The sequence below is a fragment of the Chrysochloris asiatica genome, unplaced genomic scaffold (genome assembly GCF_000296735.1).
Source record: "Chrysochloris asiatica unplaced genomic scaffold, ChrAsi1.0 scaffold00099, whole genome shotgun sequence".
In the NCBI taxonomy this organism is placed as follows: Eukaryota; Metazoa; Chordata; class Mammalia; order Afrosoricida; family Chrysochloridae; genus Chrysochloris; species Chrysochloris asiatica.
In genome coordinates, this window is record NW_006408617.1 from 11,656,096 (window position 1) to 11,676,643 (window position 20,548).

At 36.7% G+C, this 20,548-nt stretch overlaps 1 protein-coding gene across 1 annotated transcript in view; it reads left to right on the forward strand.

The window, feature by feature from the left end:
* UBR3 (ubiquitin protein ligase E3 component n-recognin 3 (putative)) overlaps nucleotides 1–20,548 on the forward strand; it is a 247,525-nt gene that overhangs the window by 19,087 nt on the left and 207,890 nt on the right. The window contains exons 2-3 of the mRNA XM_006867038.1: nucleotides 13,449–13,588; nucleotides 18,595–18,753. Of these exons, the coding sequence (XP_006867100.1) occupies nucleotides 13,449–13,588; nucleotides 18,595–18,753 (299 nt within the window). The remainder of the gene's footprint in view (nucleotides 1–13,448; nucleotides 13,589–18,594; nucleotides 18,754–20,548) is intronic.

A 20,548-nucleotide genomic window follows, 5' to 3' on the forward strand; every position in this document is an offset into this window, starting at 1 on the left:
GCTAGAGTCTGATCCTCAGAGCCTATGGTTTGGACGGTCAACAACGCTTGGGCCCACAGGGGCTTGGCCTCCTGACCGGGGCATTTGAAATTTTGATAGAGCCTTCTAAACAGTTAGATCTAGAGGTTTGATTGGATTTCAGGTTTTTTTTTCTCCAAGAAAACTTTATATAATGGGGTTGAGTACTTCCTGTTGCATTACATCAGAAGTCACAGAATGTCTGCTTGTCTCTGTTCGTGAATATTGGGATTAGTCAGCGCATTCAGGGTGGTAGCCTGATCCATTTGTTACAAAGTTTCCTGACATGTTGAAGATTTTAGCAGCCATTAATATCATTATCCAGATCTATTATTTTATTAGTGGTTTCAAAATGGTGATATTCTAATTTTATTACCCCTCCCCTCCCCATTTTTAGTGAGAATTCATTCTAGAAGACTGCTCTTAAAGTTTTAAGGATTAGCTATATTCATAGATATCTCTAGATGTGGTTTGCATAAGTCTTTTAAAGCATATCTAGAGATATCTATGAAAGGGAATAGTATGGTCAAACCAACTTAGAATTTACTATACACCGTATCTTCCTTATGTTGTTAATTAAGTGCCATTCAGTTGGTTCTGACTTATAGTGATTGTGTATAGGGTTTCCAAGGAGCAGCTGGTGAGTTTGAACCTCCGACCTTGTGCCTCATGAGGATTCCATATCTTCTGTATATAGGTCTGTAATGTGTAACATCTTAAAGAAATTCTATAGTAAATAAATCTACAACTTTGAATAACTTAAGATTTAATGGTTAAATTCAGGAAACTATTCTTTTTGCATCAGATCAGTTTCAATTTGTCCACTTGAAAAACACTCTACTATTATGATGCCAAGGAACTCTGGTAGTGTAGTGGTTATGAATCGGGCTGCTAACCTCAGGGTCATCAGTTTGAAACTACCACCTGTTCCACGGGAGAAAGATGAGGCTTTCTGTTCCTGTGAAGATTTACAGCCTCGGAACCCTGTGCAGGGTTGCTGTGAGTCAGAACCGACTCCACGGCACATAACAACAACAACAACATTATGATGCCATTATTGCATGTCTAAAATGGAATTAGTTGTGAATGTACTACTGTTGAGTCAATTCTGACTCACAGCAACCCTATGTAGGATGAGTAACACTGCTCCCTAGGGTTTTCAGAGACTGTGACTCTTTACTGGAGCAGACAGCCTTATCTTCTTCCTAAAGTGTGGCTAGTAGGTTTGAACTGCTGCTGATCTTGCAGTTAGCAGCCCAACATCTAACCCACAGTACCACCGGAGCTCCTGAAATCAGTTACAGCTCCCCCAGAATAGCTGCCTATAGATTTCCCTTTTTTTCTTTAAATTTTGTTATTAGTGTCATGTTTTCTTAATTTTGTTTTTGTTTTTTTGAATCAGAAATCAGTGGCTTAAGCCTTAGAGATATTTACTGCTTGCAGCTCAGGGCTGGCTGAGCAGCTTATTAGTGTCATTGGGGACCCAGATTTTTTATAAACATTTGCTGCATCACTTAGTGTGTTGATTTTTGGTCTTTCTTTTTTTTTTTATGGTTGGGGAAAAACAGGAATAGATTGTGTTAGACATTTAATAATGTCTAGTGTCTGCCTGTGTCATTCTTGATTCTTCCTTTTCTGTCTCCTCCCCGCTTTGGTCACCATGACCTGTTCTTTGTCTCAGATTTGGTTTTTCAGTCCAAGCCTTTCTCACATCATAATTGTATTTTAAGATAAATGTTTTCCTGTTTGTAATAATGTCACAATCTGACTTTCACTCATATAAAATTCTGCTCTACAACATATGGCACTCCTTTGCTTAAAATACCATCCTTTTGTTTATAGGTTAAAGTCCTGAGCCTTTCGTCTGGTGTCAGTTTTGTATAATATGGCTTCTATGTATGTTGCCAACCTTATCTTCTCTATCGCCCCATGGAATCCTTTTCATAATTTTTTGGCTTATTATATACATTTTTATGCAAAGTCCAGTGTAAGTTTCACTTTCACTTTAAAGCTCATATGTAGGGTCAATATTCCTATAGCACAGGTGTATGTTTTGTACATAGTGCATGTTTTGACTTTCTGATATAACTTTATTTTTATTCTTAGTTTATATCCCTACAAATAACAAAATTTCAATACAAGTTTATTTTGAAGACTTCTTTCTTATCTGTCTCTTCTATTAATATCCTTTTTACACCTGGGTCACCATGAATTGGAATCAACTCAATGAAAACTATTTCCCCCTTCTTTACACCTATTATTGTTTTAGCAAGTTATTTACTTTTACCATATTTTGTGTTGTTGGTTTTATAGGTGTCATGGATTGAATTGTGTCCCCCAGAATTTTTGTCAACTTGGCTGGGTCATGATTCTCTGTGGTTTGGCAGTTATGGAGTGATGTAATCTAATAGTCATGTAATGATGTAATGATCCCCCATCATGTGATCTGATGTGATCACCACTCAGTTGTAAGGGGATTTGGGTAGGATGAAGCATTCTTTATCAGGTGATAGTCCTGATCTGATGTAAGGGGAGTTTCCCTGCATTATCATTTTTTCCCCCCCCCCCAGTGGTAAGGCAAGCAAGGTTTAATATCTATCGGATATATAGGAGGCAGGGGGACTGCATATCCTCCAAAGACTGCCTCCTCCTGGCGTCATCTTTTATCTTACAAGAGATAAAAGAGTAGAGAAGAGTGGCCTCAATACCATAAAAAAAAGAAGATCCAGGAGTAGAGTATGTCCTTTGGACCCAAGGTCCCTGCACTGTGACCATCTAGACCCAGGGGATGATTGATGCCAACACACATGGAGATCTCCTAGGAATGCTGGGCCCACAAATGTTGAAAGGACACAAGAATGTTTGCCCAGACCTGATAAGAGAATGTCTTCCCCTAGAGTTAGTGCCCTGAATTTCAGTTCCTAGCCTTCTAAATTGTGAGAAGGGAGTTCAGTGACTCTGTAGGATAAACACTGAACTGCAAACCACAAGCCCACTAGCTGCTCTTCTGGAAAAAGATGAAACTTTCTGCCCCTGCAAAGATTTACAGCCTCGGAAACCTTATGCAGGGTCTTTGAGTGGTCCTGACTTGAAGGCACTTAACAACCACAGCAACAACAAACTGTGAGAGAATAACTTTGTGTTTGTTAAAACCATCCAGTTTTGGTCTTTCAGCTATAGCAGCACTATAGAACTAAAACAATAGGGAAGGTTTTAGAGCTAATCTTATATATGTATGAATATATTTGCCATGGATTAGTTGTGAAATTTTTTCCCCTATGAATCTAGGATTTTTGCCTCAGAAATATCCATCTAACTCTCAAGTCACCAATTTAAGCAAATCAATTTAAATATGATTTAAGAGTTAGAAGGAAGATAAAGAAGAGCTGAAAATATTTCTTTGTTCTCTTTTCTGTCTTCATTGTACTTTTTCTGTTTCATATGTACTAGAAATAGTGGAGGCATAATTTTCCTTAACTCTAAGTGCAATTTCTAGTCATCTTCTTTGTAGAGCAATTTTGAAGTCTTGTTTAGTTTTTAATCTTTTCTAATAATGTTATCATTTGTGAAATTTTAAGACTTTTCAATGATCTACATTTTGAATAGGCAGAAAAATAGAGAAAATAGTATATTAGATACTTTGTACTACTTACCACTGAGATTAATTAGATATTAACCTTTGCCATAATTGCTTTGGAAATTTCTTTTTGATACAAACTAAAGCTTAGCCCACTACTCCATTCCTTTTTCTTTCCCTCCTCAAAGCCAAATCTAAACTTACTACGATCAGAGTTGATTCTAACTCATAGTGATTCTGAGACTGTAAACAGGGTTTCTGAGACTGAAAACCAGGGGTAGGGAAACTTTTTTTCTGCCAAAATATATAACATCATTTGTGGACCGTACAAAATTATCAATTGAAAAATTAGCCTGCTTTATTTGGTCAAACATTTAATTAACTTACCTCTTATGTTATGACTGGAATGGTGGTTGCCTTGGAAGGGCCAGACCAAATGATTTCATGGCCCTTTCATGGCAAGTGGGGTGGACGTTCCCCACCCTTGCTATAAACCTTTTCAGGAACACACAGCCTCATCTTTCTCCTTAGGAGTGGCTGGTGGGTTCAAACTGCTGACCTTGTGACTAACAACCCAGCACTTAGCCCACAGTGCTACCAGGGTTTCAGAGGTTATCATTATCCTGAAACTCATGTGGCATACCTATGCATGTTTTTGTACTTTTGCTACATCTCAACAATATATAGAGTACTGGTGTAGCACTGTAGGATAAGCACTGGACTGTGAACCTCAAGGTTGGTGGTTCAAACCTACTAGCTGTGCCTTGGAAATCTTGTGAGTCGAGTAAACGACACTTAATAACAACAGCAACAGCAAGAAATAATATATGGAGCCCTGGTGTGGTGCTGTAGGATAAGCACTGGATTCCTAACCACCAGGTTGGTAGTTCAAATCAACCAGCTTCGAAAAACTTTACAGGGTTGCTATGAGTTATGTTCGATGCTATGCTAGATAGCACTTAACAACAAACAATATATAGGAGCTCTGGTGGCATAGTGGGTTAAGCACTGGGCTGCTAATCATAAGGTCATGGTTCAAACCCACCAGCTACTGCGTGGAGGAAAGATGAGACTGTTTGCTCCCATAAAAATTTTACAGCCTGAGAAACAGTTTTACTCTGTTCTGTAGGGTTGTTATGAGTTGGGATAGACTTGACAGATGTGGTTTGGGTTTTGGTTTGAAGTAATAGTATATGTAATTGTTTTAGAGTGTTCAGATTTTACATAAATGATTTTATATTGTATGAATCCTTTTTTTTGTGTATGAATCCATTTGCAATGTGTCTTATTATCATTAATTTTGAGTTCCCCCTATGTTAATAAAATGGATTTGTAGACTAGATTCATTCATTTTTAACTATTGTTAAGTATTCCATTGTTGTTAAGTGCTGTCGAGTTGGTTCTGCTCTATAGCAGCCCTATATAGGGTTTCTGAGGAGCGGCTGGTGAGTTTAAACTGCTGATCTTGTGGTTCAAACTGACTTTGCAGTCCAGTGCATTAACCCACAACGCCACAACAGGACTTCATAGTATGATTAAAAGGGGAAATGGTTGCACAGTGGTTAATTGCTCAGCTATTACTGGAAAGATTGGTGATTGGAACTCACCAGCCACTTCACAGAAGAGACCTGGTGGCTGGCCGTACATTCCCATAAAGATTTTTGTTGTTGTTGTTAATTGTTGAGTTGGTTCGGACTCATTGCAACCCGGTACAACCTAGAAAACACTATGGGCCATTTCTACTCACTATGAGATGAAATCAACTCTATAACAACATTGTGATTAAGCCACAGTTTACTTATCTGTTTCTTTACTGTGGCAATTAAAAGTTTTTAGTTTGTCATTAATTCAAAAAATGCTTCAGAGAACATTTTTTACGTGTGCCTCTTTGTACACATGTACTACAATTTCTTTAGAATGGACTCCTAGGAGGGGATTCCTGGGTCATAGGGTCTGTGTTCTTCAGCGTAACTCCTTAGTTAAGAGTTGCCCTCCAGGTATATGCACAAGAACACCCACACTTGCAGATAATACCCACTTGACCTGGCTTCCATGACTGGATGATCAGAGCTCAACTAGAAGAAGAAAGAAGTGGAAAAAAGGAGTAATTTGATACAATTTGATGAACTTGACCTATACCTATGGAAGCAGTAGCTCAAAAGAGGGAACAAATCCTTACAGCAGGGATCATTCCCACCCCCTCCATACACAGAGTAGACAGGGATGGGCAGCTTGGACATTGGCTACCCAAAATGGGGGGGCTACAAAGGCAAAAAGTGCCCAGTTTACAAGCTTTCAAGAGGGAACCTAGATTCAGAGGGTGTGAAGGAAGGTAGAATCTCTACTGAGTAGTACTCAATTTGTCTGGATGGGGCTGATGAAATGAAATGCGGATGGGTCTCTTGTGATACAATAGTGAATAATTGTTACCAGGACTGCTTGTGAAGGTTGGAAATGTAAAGGTAGACATTTTGTTGCAAGGAGAGGAGTGATTTACTTTACAGTCTAGGAGCGGAGATCCCTGGGACCATCAAGGGAGAAGAGCGGAGAGCGGGAACCTACCTAGAGAGGCAGTGATGCCTGAGATGGATGCAGAGATAGAGCAGTTGGGGACTTTAGACACAGAGAGGGAGAGGAACTGTGTGCTGACGACTGGGGGTGCAGGCTTGTAGTGTATACCCTTTGGTTGGTTGATTATGATGCGTGGAGGGGATTGTAACCATGGCAATGAAACAATATACAATAGGATGAATGTAAAACTAATGTTCTCCCCTGTAAACTATCACATAATTCACAATAAAACATAAAAAAATAAGAGTTGCCCTCCAATTCCTGATCCAGTTTATGCTTCCATAAAGAATATGAGTCCCTGTTTTTCCATTTGTTAAAACTTGGCGTCAACAGATTTATAAGTTTTTGCCACTCTCTTGGATATATTTTGACCACTAGGGAAGTTGAACATCATTTATATATTTTTGGACCATTTGGATTTCTTCCTTTTGAATTTCTGGTTCACATTTTTTGCCTATTTTCTATAGATATTTTTGTTTTATGATTTATAGGAAATATACATATATATATATTCTAGATAGCAATCCTTGATTTTATGGACTTCTAATTTTATTTTTATCTTCCATCTGTGGCTTATCTTTTCACTTTGTAATACAAGGGGCTTCAATATTTTTGTGGAAAAATTCTATTATTTTTTAAATCTGGTTTTCATTAGCTTTATTTACTTATTTTTTTAGTCTTCTATTCTGAATTGAGTGATTTTCAGAGCAGACCATTTTTTTTTTTTTTTACATTTTTATTGTGAATTGATTGATTGTTTATATGGGAGAACATTGATTTTACACTCATCGTGTTGTATATTGTTTCATTGCAATGGTTAAAATCCTCTCTGTGCATCATCATTCAACAGTATTTGCTTCTATTCCCTCTGTGTATATATATATATATTTGTTTTGTTTTGTTTGTTTGATTATATATTTTTTGATGTACACATAACCACTCAGTAATATATAATCATTTAAACAACCAAAGGACACATTCTACAAGCCTGCCTTCCTGGCCGAAGCACACAGCCTTTCTCTTTCCATGAGTCTAGAGTCCTCAGTATTATATCTCTCCATGTCATCATCTCTGCCTCCATCTTTGGTGTCATTGCTTCTCTGTATAGGATCCTCATGAGCACAATTAAGTGTTCTGGAATACCCAAATATGGCTCTTTCAATCATTTGGCCAGGTAGCTTTCTTCCAAATTTCTTGGCATAGATGAGTGAGTGCCTCCAGTATTGCATCAGTTTGTTGAAAGATTTCAATTTCAGTTCTGTCAATTCCTGGAGCCTTGTTCTTTGCCAGTCCCTTCATTGTACCTTGGACTACTTCCTTCAGTACCATTGGCTTATAATCATAAGAGCAATTGATAGTGTGTTCCACAGTGTGCCCTGGACTTGTTTTGGCTGATGATATGGACTCCAGCTTTTCTTCAATCTCTTCCCACAGATGTAGTTAACTTGATTTCTTTGTATTCCATCTGGTAGGTCCATGTGCATTGTCATCTTTTACATTGTTTAAAAAGATGTTTGCAATGAATAAGTCATTGGTCTTTTAAATTTTTATGTGATCTCCAGCATTGGTTCTATAACTAAGGCTGTATTTTTCAACTACTGATCCTTCCTCTTTGTTTCCAACCTTTGTATTCCAATCATAAGTGATTATCAATACATCTTGATTGAATGTTTGATCAATTTCAGGCTGAAGAAGTTGGTAAAATTCTTCAATTTCATCATTACTGACTTTAGTGGTTGGTGTATAAATTTGAATAATAGTGGCATTGTAGGTGTAAGGATATTATCACAGACAGCATTATATTTCATGATAGATCTTGAAATGTTCTTTTAAATGATGACTATGTTGCTATTCCTCTTCAATAGGTGATTCCCAGCATAGTAAACCATATGATTTTCATTGGAAATGGCCAATGACAGTCCATTTAAGCTCACTAATACCTATGATATTGATCTTTATGCGTTCCATTTCATCTTTGACAACTTTCAATTTTCCTAGATTCATACTTAGTACATTCCATGTTTTGATTATTAATGAATGTTTACAGCTATTTCTTCTCATTTTGATTTGTGCTCCATTAGCAAATGAAGATCCTGAAAGCTTTACTCTATTTTCTTCAACATAGTTAACTCTGCTTTATGGGGGCAGCTTTTGCCCAATCCTGTTTTGAGTGCCTTCCAAGTTGAGGGACTCTTCTTCTGGAACTGTATCTGACAATATTTTGATGCTAATCGTAATGTTACCGTAGCCAATATTCAATATTACAACACTGTGCTATTTGACAGTGTTCCACTGCTGTTCATAAGTTTCTCAGTGGCTTAGCCTTCAGAAGTAGTTGCCTGTCCTTCCAACTCTGTCTTAGTCTGGAAGCGTAGCTGAAATCTTTTCTCCATGGGCTGTCCTGCTGGTATTTAATATACTAGTGCCTTAACTTCCAGCATCACAGCAACACTTAAGCCACCACAGTATGACAATCTGACTGACGAGTGTAGGTTGGCAAGTACCAAATCCGTTTCAGATGGCAGTCTGAGTCTCCCTACTCATGCCAAATTGGTCTGTTGACTCACGAGGCTATCTGGTGAATCAGGTGATAGTTTGTCTACTCTAGCCCCAAGATCTGGAGGTCAGATGGAGATGAGCCAGACACAGGATCCAAAGATAGAACGAGTTTTGCCAGGTTGCTCTTAGTATTTACAGAAATGCAAAACAGCCAAAAGCAAAAGCAGAAAGTCTTGCTTGCTTGGTTAGCCAAGCTAAGGAGCATACTGCTGGGACTCATGTCGTCAAGAAGGCTTCTTAATTTGTGGACAAGGAGTCTTCTGAAGTGATAACAGGTGTCTGGTGTTCTTCAGGATGACTCAGCACAAGAACTAGTCCTGTGAGCATCCTCATTTGGGAAAGAGAGTCACAGAGATGCCAGTTTGTTCACATCCAGGGCAGTGATGAGACATGTCCTTAGCCACTGATTTCAGATCAGGTTGAGGACACATTGGTGGTCACTGTGCATGGTAGGTGGGTCAGTTCTGGTATTAGCCAGCTCTGCCACCCTGTCTCCTGCTTTTCTTAATTAAGCAGGAAGCTGGTAGTTTCTCTATGAAGGGATCAGCTTAAAACAAGGAATCAGTTCATGTTTTCACACTAATATCAAAGGTGATGGCTAATTTGCAGACTGTACCTCCAAAGAATCCAAGGGTGGTGACCTGAGTCATACTTCCCAGCAAGTAGGGACCCAAGAGAAGTCCTGTCCCACCAACAGAACAGACAACTCACTCCAAAATGGGATTACAACCCACAGGCACAGAGGCTAGGACCTATGTATGGCACACCACAAAATGGAGGACCCTAGTTAGAAGGGCCGTGCCAAGCAATTAACTGCATTGCTTGTGTGGATTTACAGTTTTTATTTAGTTCTTTCATCTTTTTAGGGATTTGTCTAGTGTTCTGATAAATGATCTGAGAATTTTTTATATCCCGCTCCCATTTTTCTGGTTATCTAATGATCTCAATCTAATTTCTCTGAATAAGCCATATTTTCTAAATAGATTTGAAATCTGGCTTTATCATCTAGTAAATGTCCACATATATTTGAATCTACTCCTGGACCCACAGTATTTATGTCTATTAATAATCTCTTTCCATGTATCATTACTATATTATTTTCTTTCTGCCTTCAATCTTTTAATTTATAAATTATTTGTTATCTTAATAACTTAATGGAGTCCAGGTGTGGCGCTGTGGGCTAATGTGTGAGACTGCAAAGTTGTTTGAACTGCAAGGTTGGTGGTTCAAGCCTACCAGCTGCTCCTTGGAAATCCTATACAGGGTTGCTATGGGTCAGAATCGACTTGACAGCACTTAACAACAATAATAGCTTAATACATTCTCAACATCTGTATTTTCATTTTTTCATGTTTTCTGTTCTTATTGCAGAACAAAATGAGTTCAGAATTTTTACTTTCCTAAATATTTTGGTTTTGCTCTCTCAATACTTTGTTGTTGTAGTTTTTAGATATTGTTGAGTCTGTTCAGACTCATAACCACCCTGTGTACAGCAGAACAAAACCCTACTGGTTCCTGTGCCATTCTCACAATTGTTGTTATGTTTGAGCTCAGTATTGCTGCCATGTGGCAGTCCATCTCACTGAGTGTCCTTCCTCTTCTTCAGTGACCCTTCACTTTACCAAACATGAGGTCCTTTTCCAGGAACTGGTCCTTCCTGACAAAATGTCCAAAGTACGAGAGACAAAGTCTTGCCACCGTTGCTTCTAAGGAGCAATCCTTAGTTTTTTGTTATTGTAAATGCCGTCTAGTCGGTTCTGACTCATACTGACCCTGTATAGGTTTCCAAGGAGCATCTGGTGGGTATGAACTGCTGACCTTGTGGTTCACCATTCAGTGTTGATCCTACAATGCCACACTAGGAGTCCAGGCATACTTTGTTTTTGTTAAATGCCATCAACTCAGTTCTGACTCATAGCGACCATGTACAGGTTTTCCAAGTAGTGGCTGGTGGATTTGAACTTCCAACCTTGAGGTTCAAACCAACCTTGCAGTCGAATGCTTATCCTAGAGTGCCATGCCAGTCAGTCATACTTTAATATTTAAACCTATGTAGATGGAATTTAAAGTTTTTCCTTTTAGTTCTTCATCACTCATATAATGTAACAGTTTTAGACATGAGATGGATCGGTACCTCAGTCAAATCCTAAGATTTTGGAGATATGCAAATGTTTATCTAGAGAGATAGCCCAGGAGCACATATAGCTGAAGTTGGAATCAAATTACTGATTTGACTACTTTCCTTTGCTCAGTGGTTTACTTAATTATATTTATCATTTTTTCTCTCTTTCCCCACTAAAATGTAAACTCCTTAAAGTCTGAATACTATATCATTTTGTCTCAAGTTTAAAGTATGTTTTAATATATGATAAAGCTTCTCCAAGTTTGTTTTTCCTGTTTTTGTTTTCAGAATTTCATAACAAGTCTTACTTCTTTTCCCCTATGATCTTTAGAATCAACTTGTCTATTCTTTACTGGTATTTTTACTGGTATTACATTAAAAATATGAATTAGTTTGTTGTTGTTGCTGTTTAATGCTGTCAAGTTGGTTCCGACTTCTTTCAACCCTGTATAGGGTTTCTGAGGAGTGGCTGGTGGGTTTGAACTGCCAAGCGGCTGTAGGATTTGGACTGCTAAACTTATGGATAGCAGTCTAGTGTTTATTCTACAGTGCCACACTTGTTGTTGTTGTTATGTGCCATGGAGTCGACTCATAACGACCCTGAACAGGGTTTCCGAGGCTGTAAATCTTTGTTGTTGTTGTTGTTGTTAGGTGCCATCGAGTTGGTACCGACCCATAGTGACCTTATTTATGCACAACAGAATGAAACACTGCCCAATCCTGGGCCAACCTCACTACTGTTGCCACGCTTGAGTCCATCGGTGTTGCCACTTGGCCAGTCCATCTTGTTGGGGGTCTTCCTCTTTTTCTCTGACCCTCCACCTTACCAAACATGATATCCTTCTCCAGCGACTGGACCCTCCTCACAATATGTCCAAAGTTTGAGAGACGAAGTTTCGCCATCTTGGCCTCCAAGCAGCACTCTGGCTGCACTTCTTCCAAAACGGATCTGTTAGTTCTTTTGGCAGCCCATGGCACTTTCAGTATTCTCCTCCAACACATAACTCAAACGCATCAGTACTTCTACGATCTTCCATATTCACTGTCCAGCTTTCGCATGCACACGAGGTTATTGAAAATACCATGGCTTGGGTCAGGCGTACCTTAGTCCTTAAGCTGACATCTTTGCTCTTCAACACTTTAAAAAGGTCTTGTGCAGCAGATTTTCCTAATTATTTCACTGGGTACTATAAAATGGTCATATTTTAGCTTCTCATTTTTTGTTTATTTCATTATGCTTTGATTATTAGAGAATTTGAGTATCTTTCTTTTGTGAAATGTTTTCTGTGAACATTGACTGATTTTTCTATTCATTTCTTTCCTTATTCATTGTGAATTCATGGTGGTGGTGGTGGTGTGCTGTTGCATTGGTTCTGACTCATAGCGATCCTGTATATGGATTCAGAGGTGTAAATCTGTATGGGAGCAGAAAGCCTCATCTTTCTCCAGTGGTACGATTGGTGGAGTCAAACTGCTGACCTTGTGGGTAGCAGCCCCATAGATCATAAACATTTATTGTTAACTTATTTTATATATTGTAGATTTTTTTTTCTAGTATGTCATGGTTTTTTGCATTGTGATAATTTTTTTTTCACTTTTATGACTTTTTGATTTTAAGTTATATTTAGTATGGCTTTCCTTACTCCAAGGTTTAATATAGGGAAATTATTTTATGTTCTTTATTTGGTATGTTTTTTCACATTTGATTTTTAATCTTCATAGAAACTCTAATTTTACTTTCTGCATTTAGGTAATCACTTGTCCTAAAGCAATTTGTTGAAAGTCGTCTTCTCCTCACTACACTTAATTTAAGATGGCACATTTATCATTTATTAAATTTATATACTTTGTTTTTAGACTCTGTTGTGGTTTTTTGACATTACTTTTCCTTAGAATTTAATTACAGGGCATTTACAATATACTTTAAGGTCTAATTCATCATTATTAATAATTTTTTTTCAAATTCTACTAATATTTTAAGATCACCTAATTATTCCCTAAGGAGTTCTGGTCAGTATAGTGGTTACGAGTTGGGCTGCTAATGTCTATGCCAGCAGTTTGAAACTACCAGTTGTTCCATGGTAGAAACATGAGGCTTTCTGGTCCCATAAACATCGACGCTATGAGTAGGAACTGACTATGCAGGCTTGCTATGACTTGGAACCAACTCTACTGCATAGAACTACCACCATCACCATTTATTCACTAGTACAGTAGATATGAAATAGTCTGGAAAATGCAAGTTCTTGGGAATTGATGAAATTGTATTTAATGATTTATAAAAGATGGAAAGTAATAAAGCAATTCTTGAAAGTAATAATTATCAGTTAAAATTATACAAGTTCTGTAATGAGATTTCTTTTTGTATTCTGTTTGAAATGTAACTAGTGTGGTCTTTTATGAAAATCCACCTCATTATCAGTTTTTATTTAAAGACTGGTGGAAACTACATTCTTTTATGGAGCTTTAAACATCAGAAAGGAACAGCTTATTGGCTTTGATTATTGACCTCATATGTCTATGAATATTATGAATAGAAGTAATATATTCTTTGCTGGACAGACATTACTATTAACTCACTTTTTCTTTTTTCTATTACAGATTTTGTAAAAGGCATCAAATTAAATCAAGTTCAAATATTCCCTGTGTCCCCAAAGACTTACTGATGATGTCTGAATTTGTTCTTCCAAGATTTATTTTTTGTCTTATTCAGTACTTAAGAGAAGGCTATAATGAACCAGGTATGCTTTAATCCATTCCTTCTCAGTATTCTTTTTTAAGTTCCCAATTAAGAAAGTTTTGGCCTTAATAATAAGGTTAATTTTTCATATACCACATTTTGCTTAATATATTTAATGAGAAGACTATAAAATACAGAGATTGCTCGAAAACACACTACAAAAAACACCCAGTTTTAAAAACGTACAGATACATTGTGGTATGTAGTAACAAGTCTGTTGTTTTCTGGTCATAGTGTCTTAGATGTTCTTTATAAGACGTATTTGTACTTTTGTAGATAAATAAATGATAATTTTATGGGATTAAAATGACTTTGTTTGTAATCATATGATGATAGAGCAGAATTTAAAAGTCTTGCAAATGTTCAAATTTAACCTAGAATTTTTTAGAAGATAAATGACATTTCACTAGCCTTTGTTATTATTTTTGGTAGTGGTCTCAATATATCTTTGTTTGCCTTCATAAGAGAGTAAGGAACCCTTGTGGTGCAGTAGTTAAACTCTCAACTGCTAACAAAAAGATTGGCATTTCAGACCTCTGTGAGGCAGTTCTACTCTGTATCATAGGGTTACTATGAGCTAGAATTGATTCTACAGCATCTAACAATAATGACTTACGTATCGATTATATGTATATTTATGTAGATGTATCCATCCATATAGATAGCAATTTATGAGTGGGTTAGATTGTTCACTCTTTTATATTGCTGATAGAATATGTTGGTATAAATATTATGTTAGTATTATAAAGACAAAAGTTCAAATTACTGGTCTTCCCTTTTAAGATGTAGTTGTAACCTAGATTAATATACTTTAGTTAGTTAAATATTTGAATTTAGGCATCGTCTATTATGTTTTCAGGCTGACAATGTGAAGTATAGATATCAGTTGGGAATATAGAACATACGTATTAACTTTTTATATATATTTGCCTTTCTAATGATTCCATATAAGAAATTACATTACAATTCCATATAAGGAACTATATTTCTGCGTTCTTTTTGTAGATTCAAAGTATTCCAGTCCTGTAAATCTTATACATTTATTTTTAAAATACATGACATTTTATCTTTTATTTATGTCACTTTTAAAGTGTGAGGAAATATATAACATTGTCATCATTTCTAAAAATGATATTGTTATTGTGAGCAAATCATTATACTTCTTTATTTCTACATTTTAAGTAAAATATTCAAACCTTTGTTAAGTACTTCTACTCTGTCAAGAGTATATAACTTAGAATTTAGCAAGACACAATAATTTAGTCACAAACTACTGTTTTTTGTTTTTAAATAATAGAAACAAATACCAGATGGGTTATTGAAATTGCCTTCTGTTTTACTTATTATAAACTAGTTAGCACACTTTTTAGGAATTTATTGTTGTTAGGTCCACTGAGTTGCTTCTAACTCATAGAGACCCTGTGCAAAACCGAAGAAAACACTGGTCCTGTGCTCTCACAATTGTTGGTACATTTAAGCCCATTGCTGCTTCCACTATGTCAGTCCATCTTGTTGGAAGTCATCCTCTTTTTTGCTGTCCCTCTACTTTACCAAACATAATGTCCTTCTCCAGAGACTGGTCCCTCTGATTAACTTCTTCACTCCTACACTGTTTGCATAGATATCACTGTCTGAAGTCTGAGAGGTGAAGTCTTGACCTCCTGGCTTCTGAGGATCAGTCTGGCTATCCTTCTTCCAACACAGATTTGTTTGTTTTTCTGGTAGTCCATGGCACTTTCAGTATTCTTCTGTGGTCTTCTTTATTTTTTATCCAACTTTCACATGCATATGACGCAGTTGAAAATAACATGGCTTGTGTCAGTTGCACCATAGGTCTCAAACTGATCTCTTTGCTGTTAACACTGCAGCAATATTGCCTAATGTCATATGTCGTTTAATTTCTTTGCTGCATCCATGAGTATTTATGGTGAATCCAAGCAAAATGAAGTTTTTGACCACATCAGTCTGTTCTCCGTTTATCATGATGTTATTTGTTGGTACAGTTGTGTGTATTTTATTTTACATTGAGGTTCAACCCACACTGAGAATTTACTGAGAGTTTGTAAGTTTACTCAGAATTTTAGAATTTGCTTTTTTTAAAAATCAAATGTAATACAAGTGTTCTATTTCAGAAAAGTAATTAAAAATCATTTATTATGAGAACTTTAAAATTTATCATTAGTGCAATCAAAGACTATACTATAGCTAATGCTATATATTTTAATTTTCATGGTATTTAGCAGTTATAAAAGGTAGATGTCATAAATACATGTTGTCAAGTACCTTCTAGTTGGTTCTGACCTCATAGTGACCTATATCTGAGGAGCAGCTGATGGGTAGAACTCCTGACCTGTGGTTAGCAGTCTAGTGCTTATCCTACAGCACCATACCAGGAGTCATAAAATACATAATTCTGTTAATTCTCTGTGATCATTATTTGGAGAAATGATGGAATGAATGGAGACTTTTTTTTCTTTTGATCTAAAGATGAGCTTTATGAACTTAGTTTTTTGAAGTTTTCTTCTTTCTTTTTATATTGCCATTTGTGCTCAGTGTTAACTTTTTCACTCCTACAATATTTGCATAGATTTCACTGTTTGAAATTAAGAAAGGACTTGCAGTCATTGCATCTAAGGCAATGACATTTCAGAAACCTTGTGGGCTGACAGTTGTCTTGAGCTCTTTTTCTCATTTACCCAGTAACTCACACACACTAGTGCTAGAGTTCACATCAGAGGATTTGGAAACAAACAAAACAAAACAAAAAAAAGTGTAACCCATGACCATCAAGTTGATGCTGATTCATTAATAACTAGCTACCAATGTACAAGTTGGAGTCCTAACTCTGGTGGTGTGGGTTAATGCGCCGGACTGCAAACTTGATTTGAACTGTGTGGTCGGTGGTTCAAGCTCACCAGTCATTCCTCGGAAACCCTATACAGGGTTGCTTTGGGTCGGAACTGACTCGACAGCACATCACAACAACAACATGTACAAGTTACTGTATATGTCATTAAAGAGAATCTAATCTGTACCTAGACCAAGAAGCAGTTGTTCGAACAGAACATGGGAACACTGAATGTTTTAAAATCACGACAGGGTTGTTTTCTTTCATCATACTTATTCAACCTGTATGCTGAGCAAATAATACGAGAAGCTGGGTTCTATGAAGAAAAACGTGGCATCAGGATTGGAGGAAGACTCATTAACAACCTGCGATATGCAGATGATATAAAATTGATCGCTGAAAGTGAAGAGGACTTGAAACATTTACTTATGAAGATCAAAGAGCACAGCCTTCGATATGGATTACATCTCAATGGCAAGAAAACAAAAATCCTCACCACTGGACCAATAAACAACATTCTTATTAATGGAGAAAAGATTGAAGTTGTCAAGGACTTCATTATTCTTGGATCAACTATCAACACTTGCGGAAGCAGCAGTCAAGAGATCAGACGTATTGCACTGGGCAAATCTGCTGCACAGGAAGTATTGAAGAGCAGAGATGTCAGCTTGAGGACTAAGGTGCGCCTGACCCAGGCCATGGTGTTTTCAGTAGCCTCATATGGATGCAAAAGCTGGACAGTGAATAAGGAAGATCGTAGAAGAATTGATGCCTTTGAGTTGTGGTGTTGGAGGAAAATACTGAAAGTGCCATGGACTGCCAAAAGAACCAATAGATCTGTTTTGGAAGAAGTGCAGCCAGAGTGCTCCTTGGAGGCCAGGATAGCTAAGCTTCGTCTCTCATACTTTGGACATATTGTCCGGAGGAAGCAGTCGCTGGAGAAGGATGTCATGCTGGGTAGGGTGGAGGGTCAGAGAAAAAGAGGAAGACCCCTAACGAGATGGATCGGCCAGATGGCATCATTGATGGACTCAAGTGTGGCAGCAGTAGTGAGGTTGGCCCAGGATTGGACATTGTTTAGTTCTGCTGTGCATGGGGTCGCTATGAGTCGGTTCCAACTTGATGGCACCTGACAACAACAACAACAACAAAGATGAGTAATATACAGAAGTAGCTTTCTGCTGAGCAAGTAAAATAAAATAAAATAAAATAAAATAAAATGTGTCCCAGACTCAGAGTTTCCTAGAATTACATCTTTGAACTAGGTTGTGAGGTCTTTGGGAGTAGGAATTATATCTTACTTAGTTTTTCCTCAGTGCCTATAATGTAGTAGATTGCTCAGTAAATGTTGAATTAACTTGATAACCCTTTACTTGGCCATACAGGTCCTCTTTTATCTCCTTTATATACTGTCTACTTCTTTCACCCGACTTTCGCTAAACTCTATTTTCTCTCATTCACTTCTTTCTTTTTAGTCCTTAGATTCTCTCAAACATCTGTTAGTTTGTTGTTTTCTTCTTCTTCTATCTTTAACATGCTATCTTAGTTGCTGTCCAGGTTTCTTATCTCTTACTCCAGTTCTGCTAGATAAATCTAATTAAAATTATTTTTTCATAAAATAATTCATTTTTATGAAAACAGTTATCTTTTAGCTACTTTGGCCTTTAGCTAACATGAATCTACATTTTTTTAACATAATAAGGAGTTTGGATGTTTGCTACCCAAGTTTAAATTTAAAGTTGAAATAATTTTGTCCTAGTATGCTACTCTTAATATATTTGAATTCTCACTTAATATATTTGAATTCTAACTAGAAATTGATCTTAACTTTTTCTTAAACATGATTTTGTTTTGGATGATTTTTGATTGCATTTTTACATCTGGAAAGTTAGACCCTTCAGCCTTACCACTGAGTAACTTAAGGGTCATCTCCTCTGTTCCCCATCTGCCTTTTCTTAGAGAACTGAGTTCCCGAGAGATCTGCCCTAGGTTAGATGTTGTGCTGATGCCAATTTTCTAAACAGAGTTCTTATATGGTAAAATTTTATTGTAAAATCATGCCATCTAGGTTATTATAATTTTCTTAAAAGAATTATTTTTCTTTACAAGATATTTTAAAGGAAGCTACCCTTAATTATTAATATTATTATGTTTTTTAGTAGCTGATGTGTCATCAGAAAAAGACCTTAACAAAGTCCTTCAACTTTTGGAACCTCAAATTTCGTTTTTAGAAGACCTAACTAAAATGGGAGGAGCAATGAGGTCTGTTCTTACTCAGGTTTTGATAAACCAACAAAACTACAAAGATCTGACTTCTGGTAAGTAATATATTAGAATAAAAGGAAATTATTATAGCTTACTTATGTAATTATAATAAGAGGAAATTGTGTTTCTTAGAACTTAAAAATAAAATTTAGGGTTTTCATAGAATGCTAAAGCTGTAAGTTATTAAAAGAAACTCTTATCTTATGGATGAGGAAACTGAGCACCAGAAAAATGAAATGACCTGTTCAAGATCGCATAAGCAATTTATGTTGGCATTGAAACTAGAAACCAGTCCCTATATATTCCTAATTATACTCAAGTAATTGTACTCTACTTCCTCCTGCAAGCAATAATGACAACTATTTCTATTTCTTCATTTTGGTATTCTAATCTTTTGGGTTATTTTATAATAATATAGAATTGAAGTTATAGAACTTATATAATTGTTGAATGAGTGTTCACGGTATACTGCTACATGAAGTATTTTGGTTGACTTAAATTTATAGTAAAATAATATGGTGGTTATGTGCCTTGGTGTCGGAATCTACTTATAGAGACCCTGTACAGGGTTTCTGAGGCTGTAAATCTTTACAGGAGCAGAAAGTCTCATCTTTCTCCTGCAGAACAGCTGGTGGTTTCGAACTGCTGACCTTAAGATTTGCAGCCTGATTTGTAACCACTACGCTACCAGAGCGCCTTAAAAAAAAAAATGTATCAACTACTTAAAAATGTTTTAATAAATATTTTGAATATTTGTTCCACCATGGAAAACATTTTTTGAAAATTGGGGTTCAGCCTATCTTTGGTAAAATTTTCACTCATGTTGTTTACCATGTCTTTCTTATTTTTTAAGTACTTAGTATGTACTTTGCTTTTGGTTGGGCACTATAGATTAGAGAAGGGAAAGTTAGCAGGTACTCTTATCCTTGTCCTTATAAGCATATAGTCTTGTGAACCACAACTTGTCGGTCAGTTTGTTGTACTTGGTGGCTTGTGTGTTGCTCTGTGATTCTGGAAGCTATACCATGGGTATTTTAAATACCAGCAGGATCACCCATGGTGGACAGGTTTCAGCTGAGCTTCTGGGCGAAGACAGACTAGGAAGAATGAGAGACAGATTGCTTCTGAATATTTAGTCACTGAAAACCTTATGAATAGCAGTGGAACAGTCAGCACCAGAATATAGAATATTGAAACATGATGAAGAGCACCAGAATATTGTCAGATACAATGTTGGAAGATGAGTCTCTCAGGTTACAAGTCATTAAAATGCAACTGGGGAAGAGCAACTTCCTCAAGTAGAGTTGACTGTGATGATGTCAATGGAGTAAAGCCCTTGGAACCTTCATTTGGTGATGGAGCACAACTCAAAATGAAGAGAAACAGCTGTAAACGTCCATTAATAATTGGAACATGGATTGTACAAAGTATGTATCTACTAAGATTAGAAATTATAAAAAATAAAGTAGAAAACATGAACATTGATATCCTAGGCATTAGTGAGCTGAAATGGACTAGTGTTGACTATTTTTAATCTGACAATCACGTGGTGTACTATGCCGGGAAAGACATATTGAAGAGGAATGGCATTGTTTTCATCATCAAAAAGAACAAATATTATAACGAAGTGTGCAAAGGCCTGGAGTTAGGTAACCAATAGGGAAGAACATGTTCAACATTTCTCAAGCTGGGGGAACTGAAGGAAAGTAAAAAAAATCAAACCTTGACTTGGTGGTATTAAAGGATTATATGAGCAAAATGTTCAGTTTTACTAAAGATAATACAAAAACAGCTGCAGCTATATGTTGACAGAGAACTTCCAGAATTTGAAGCTGGACTCAGAAGAGG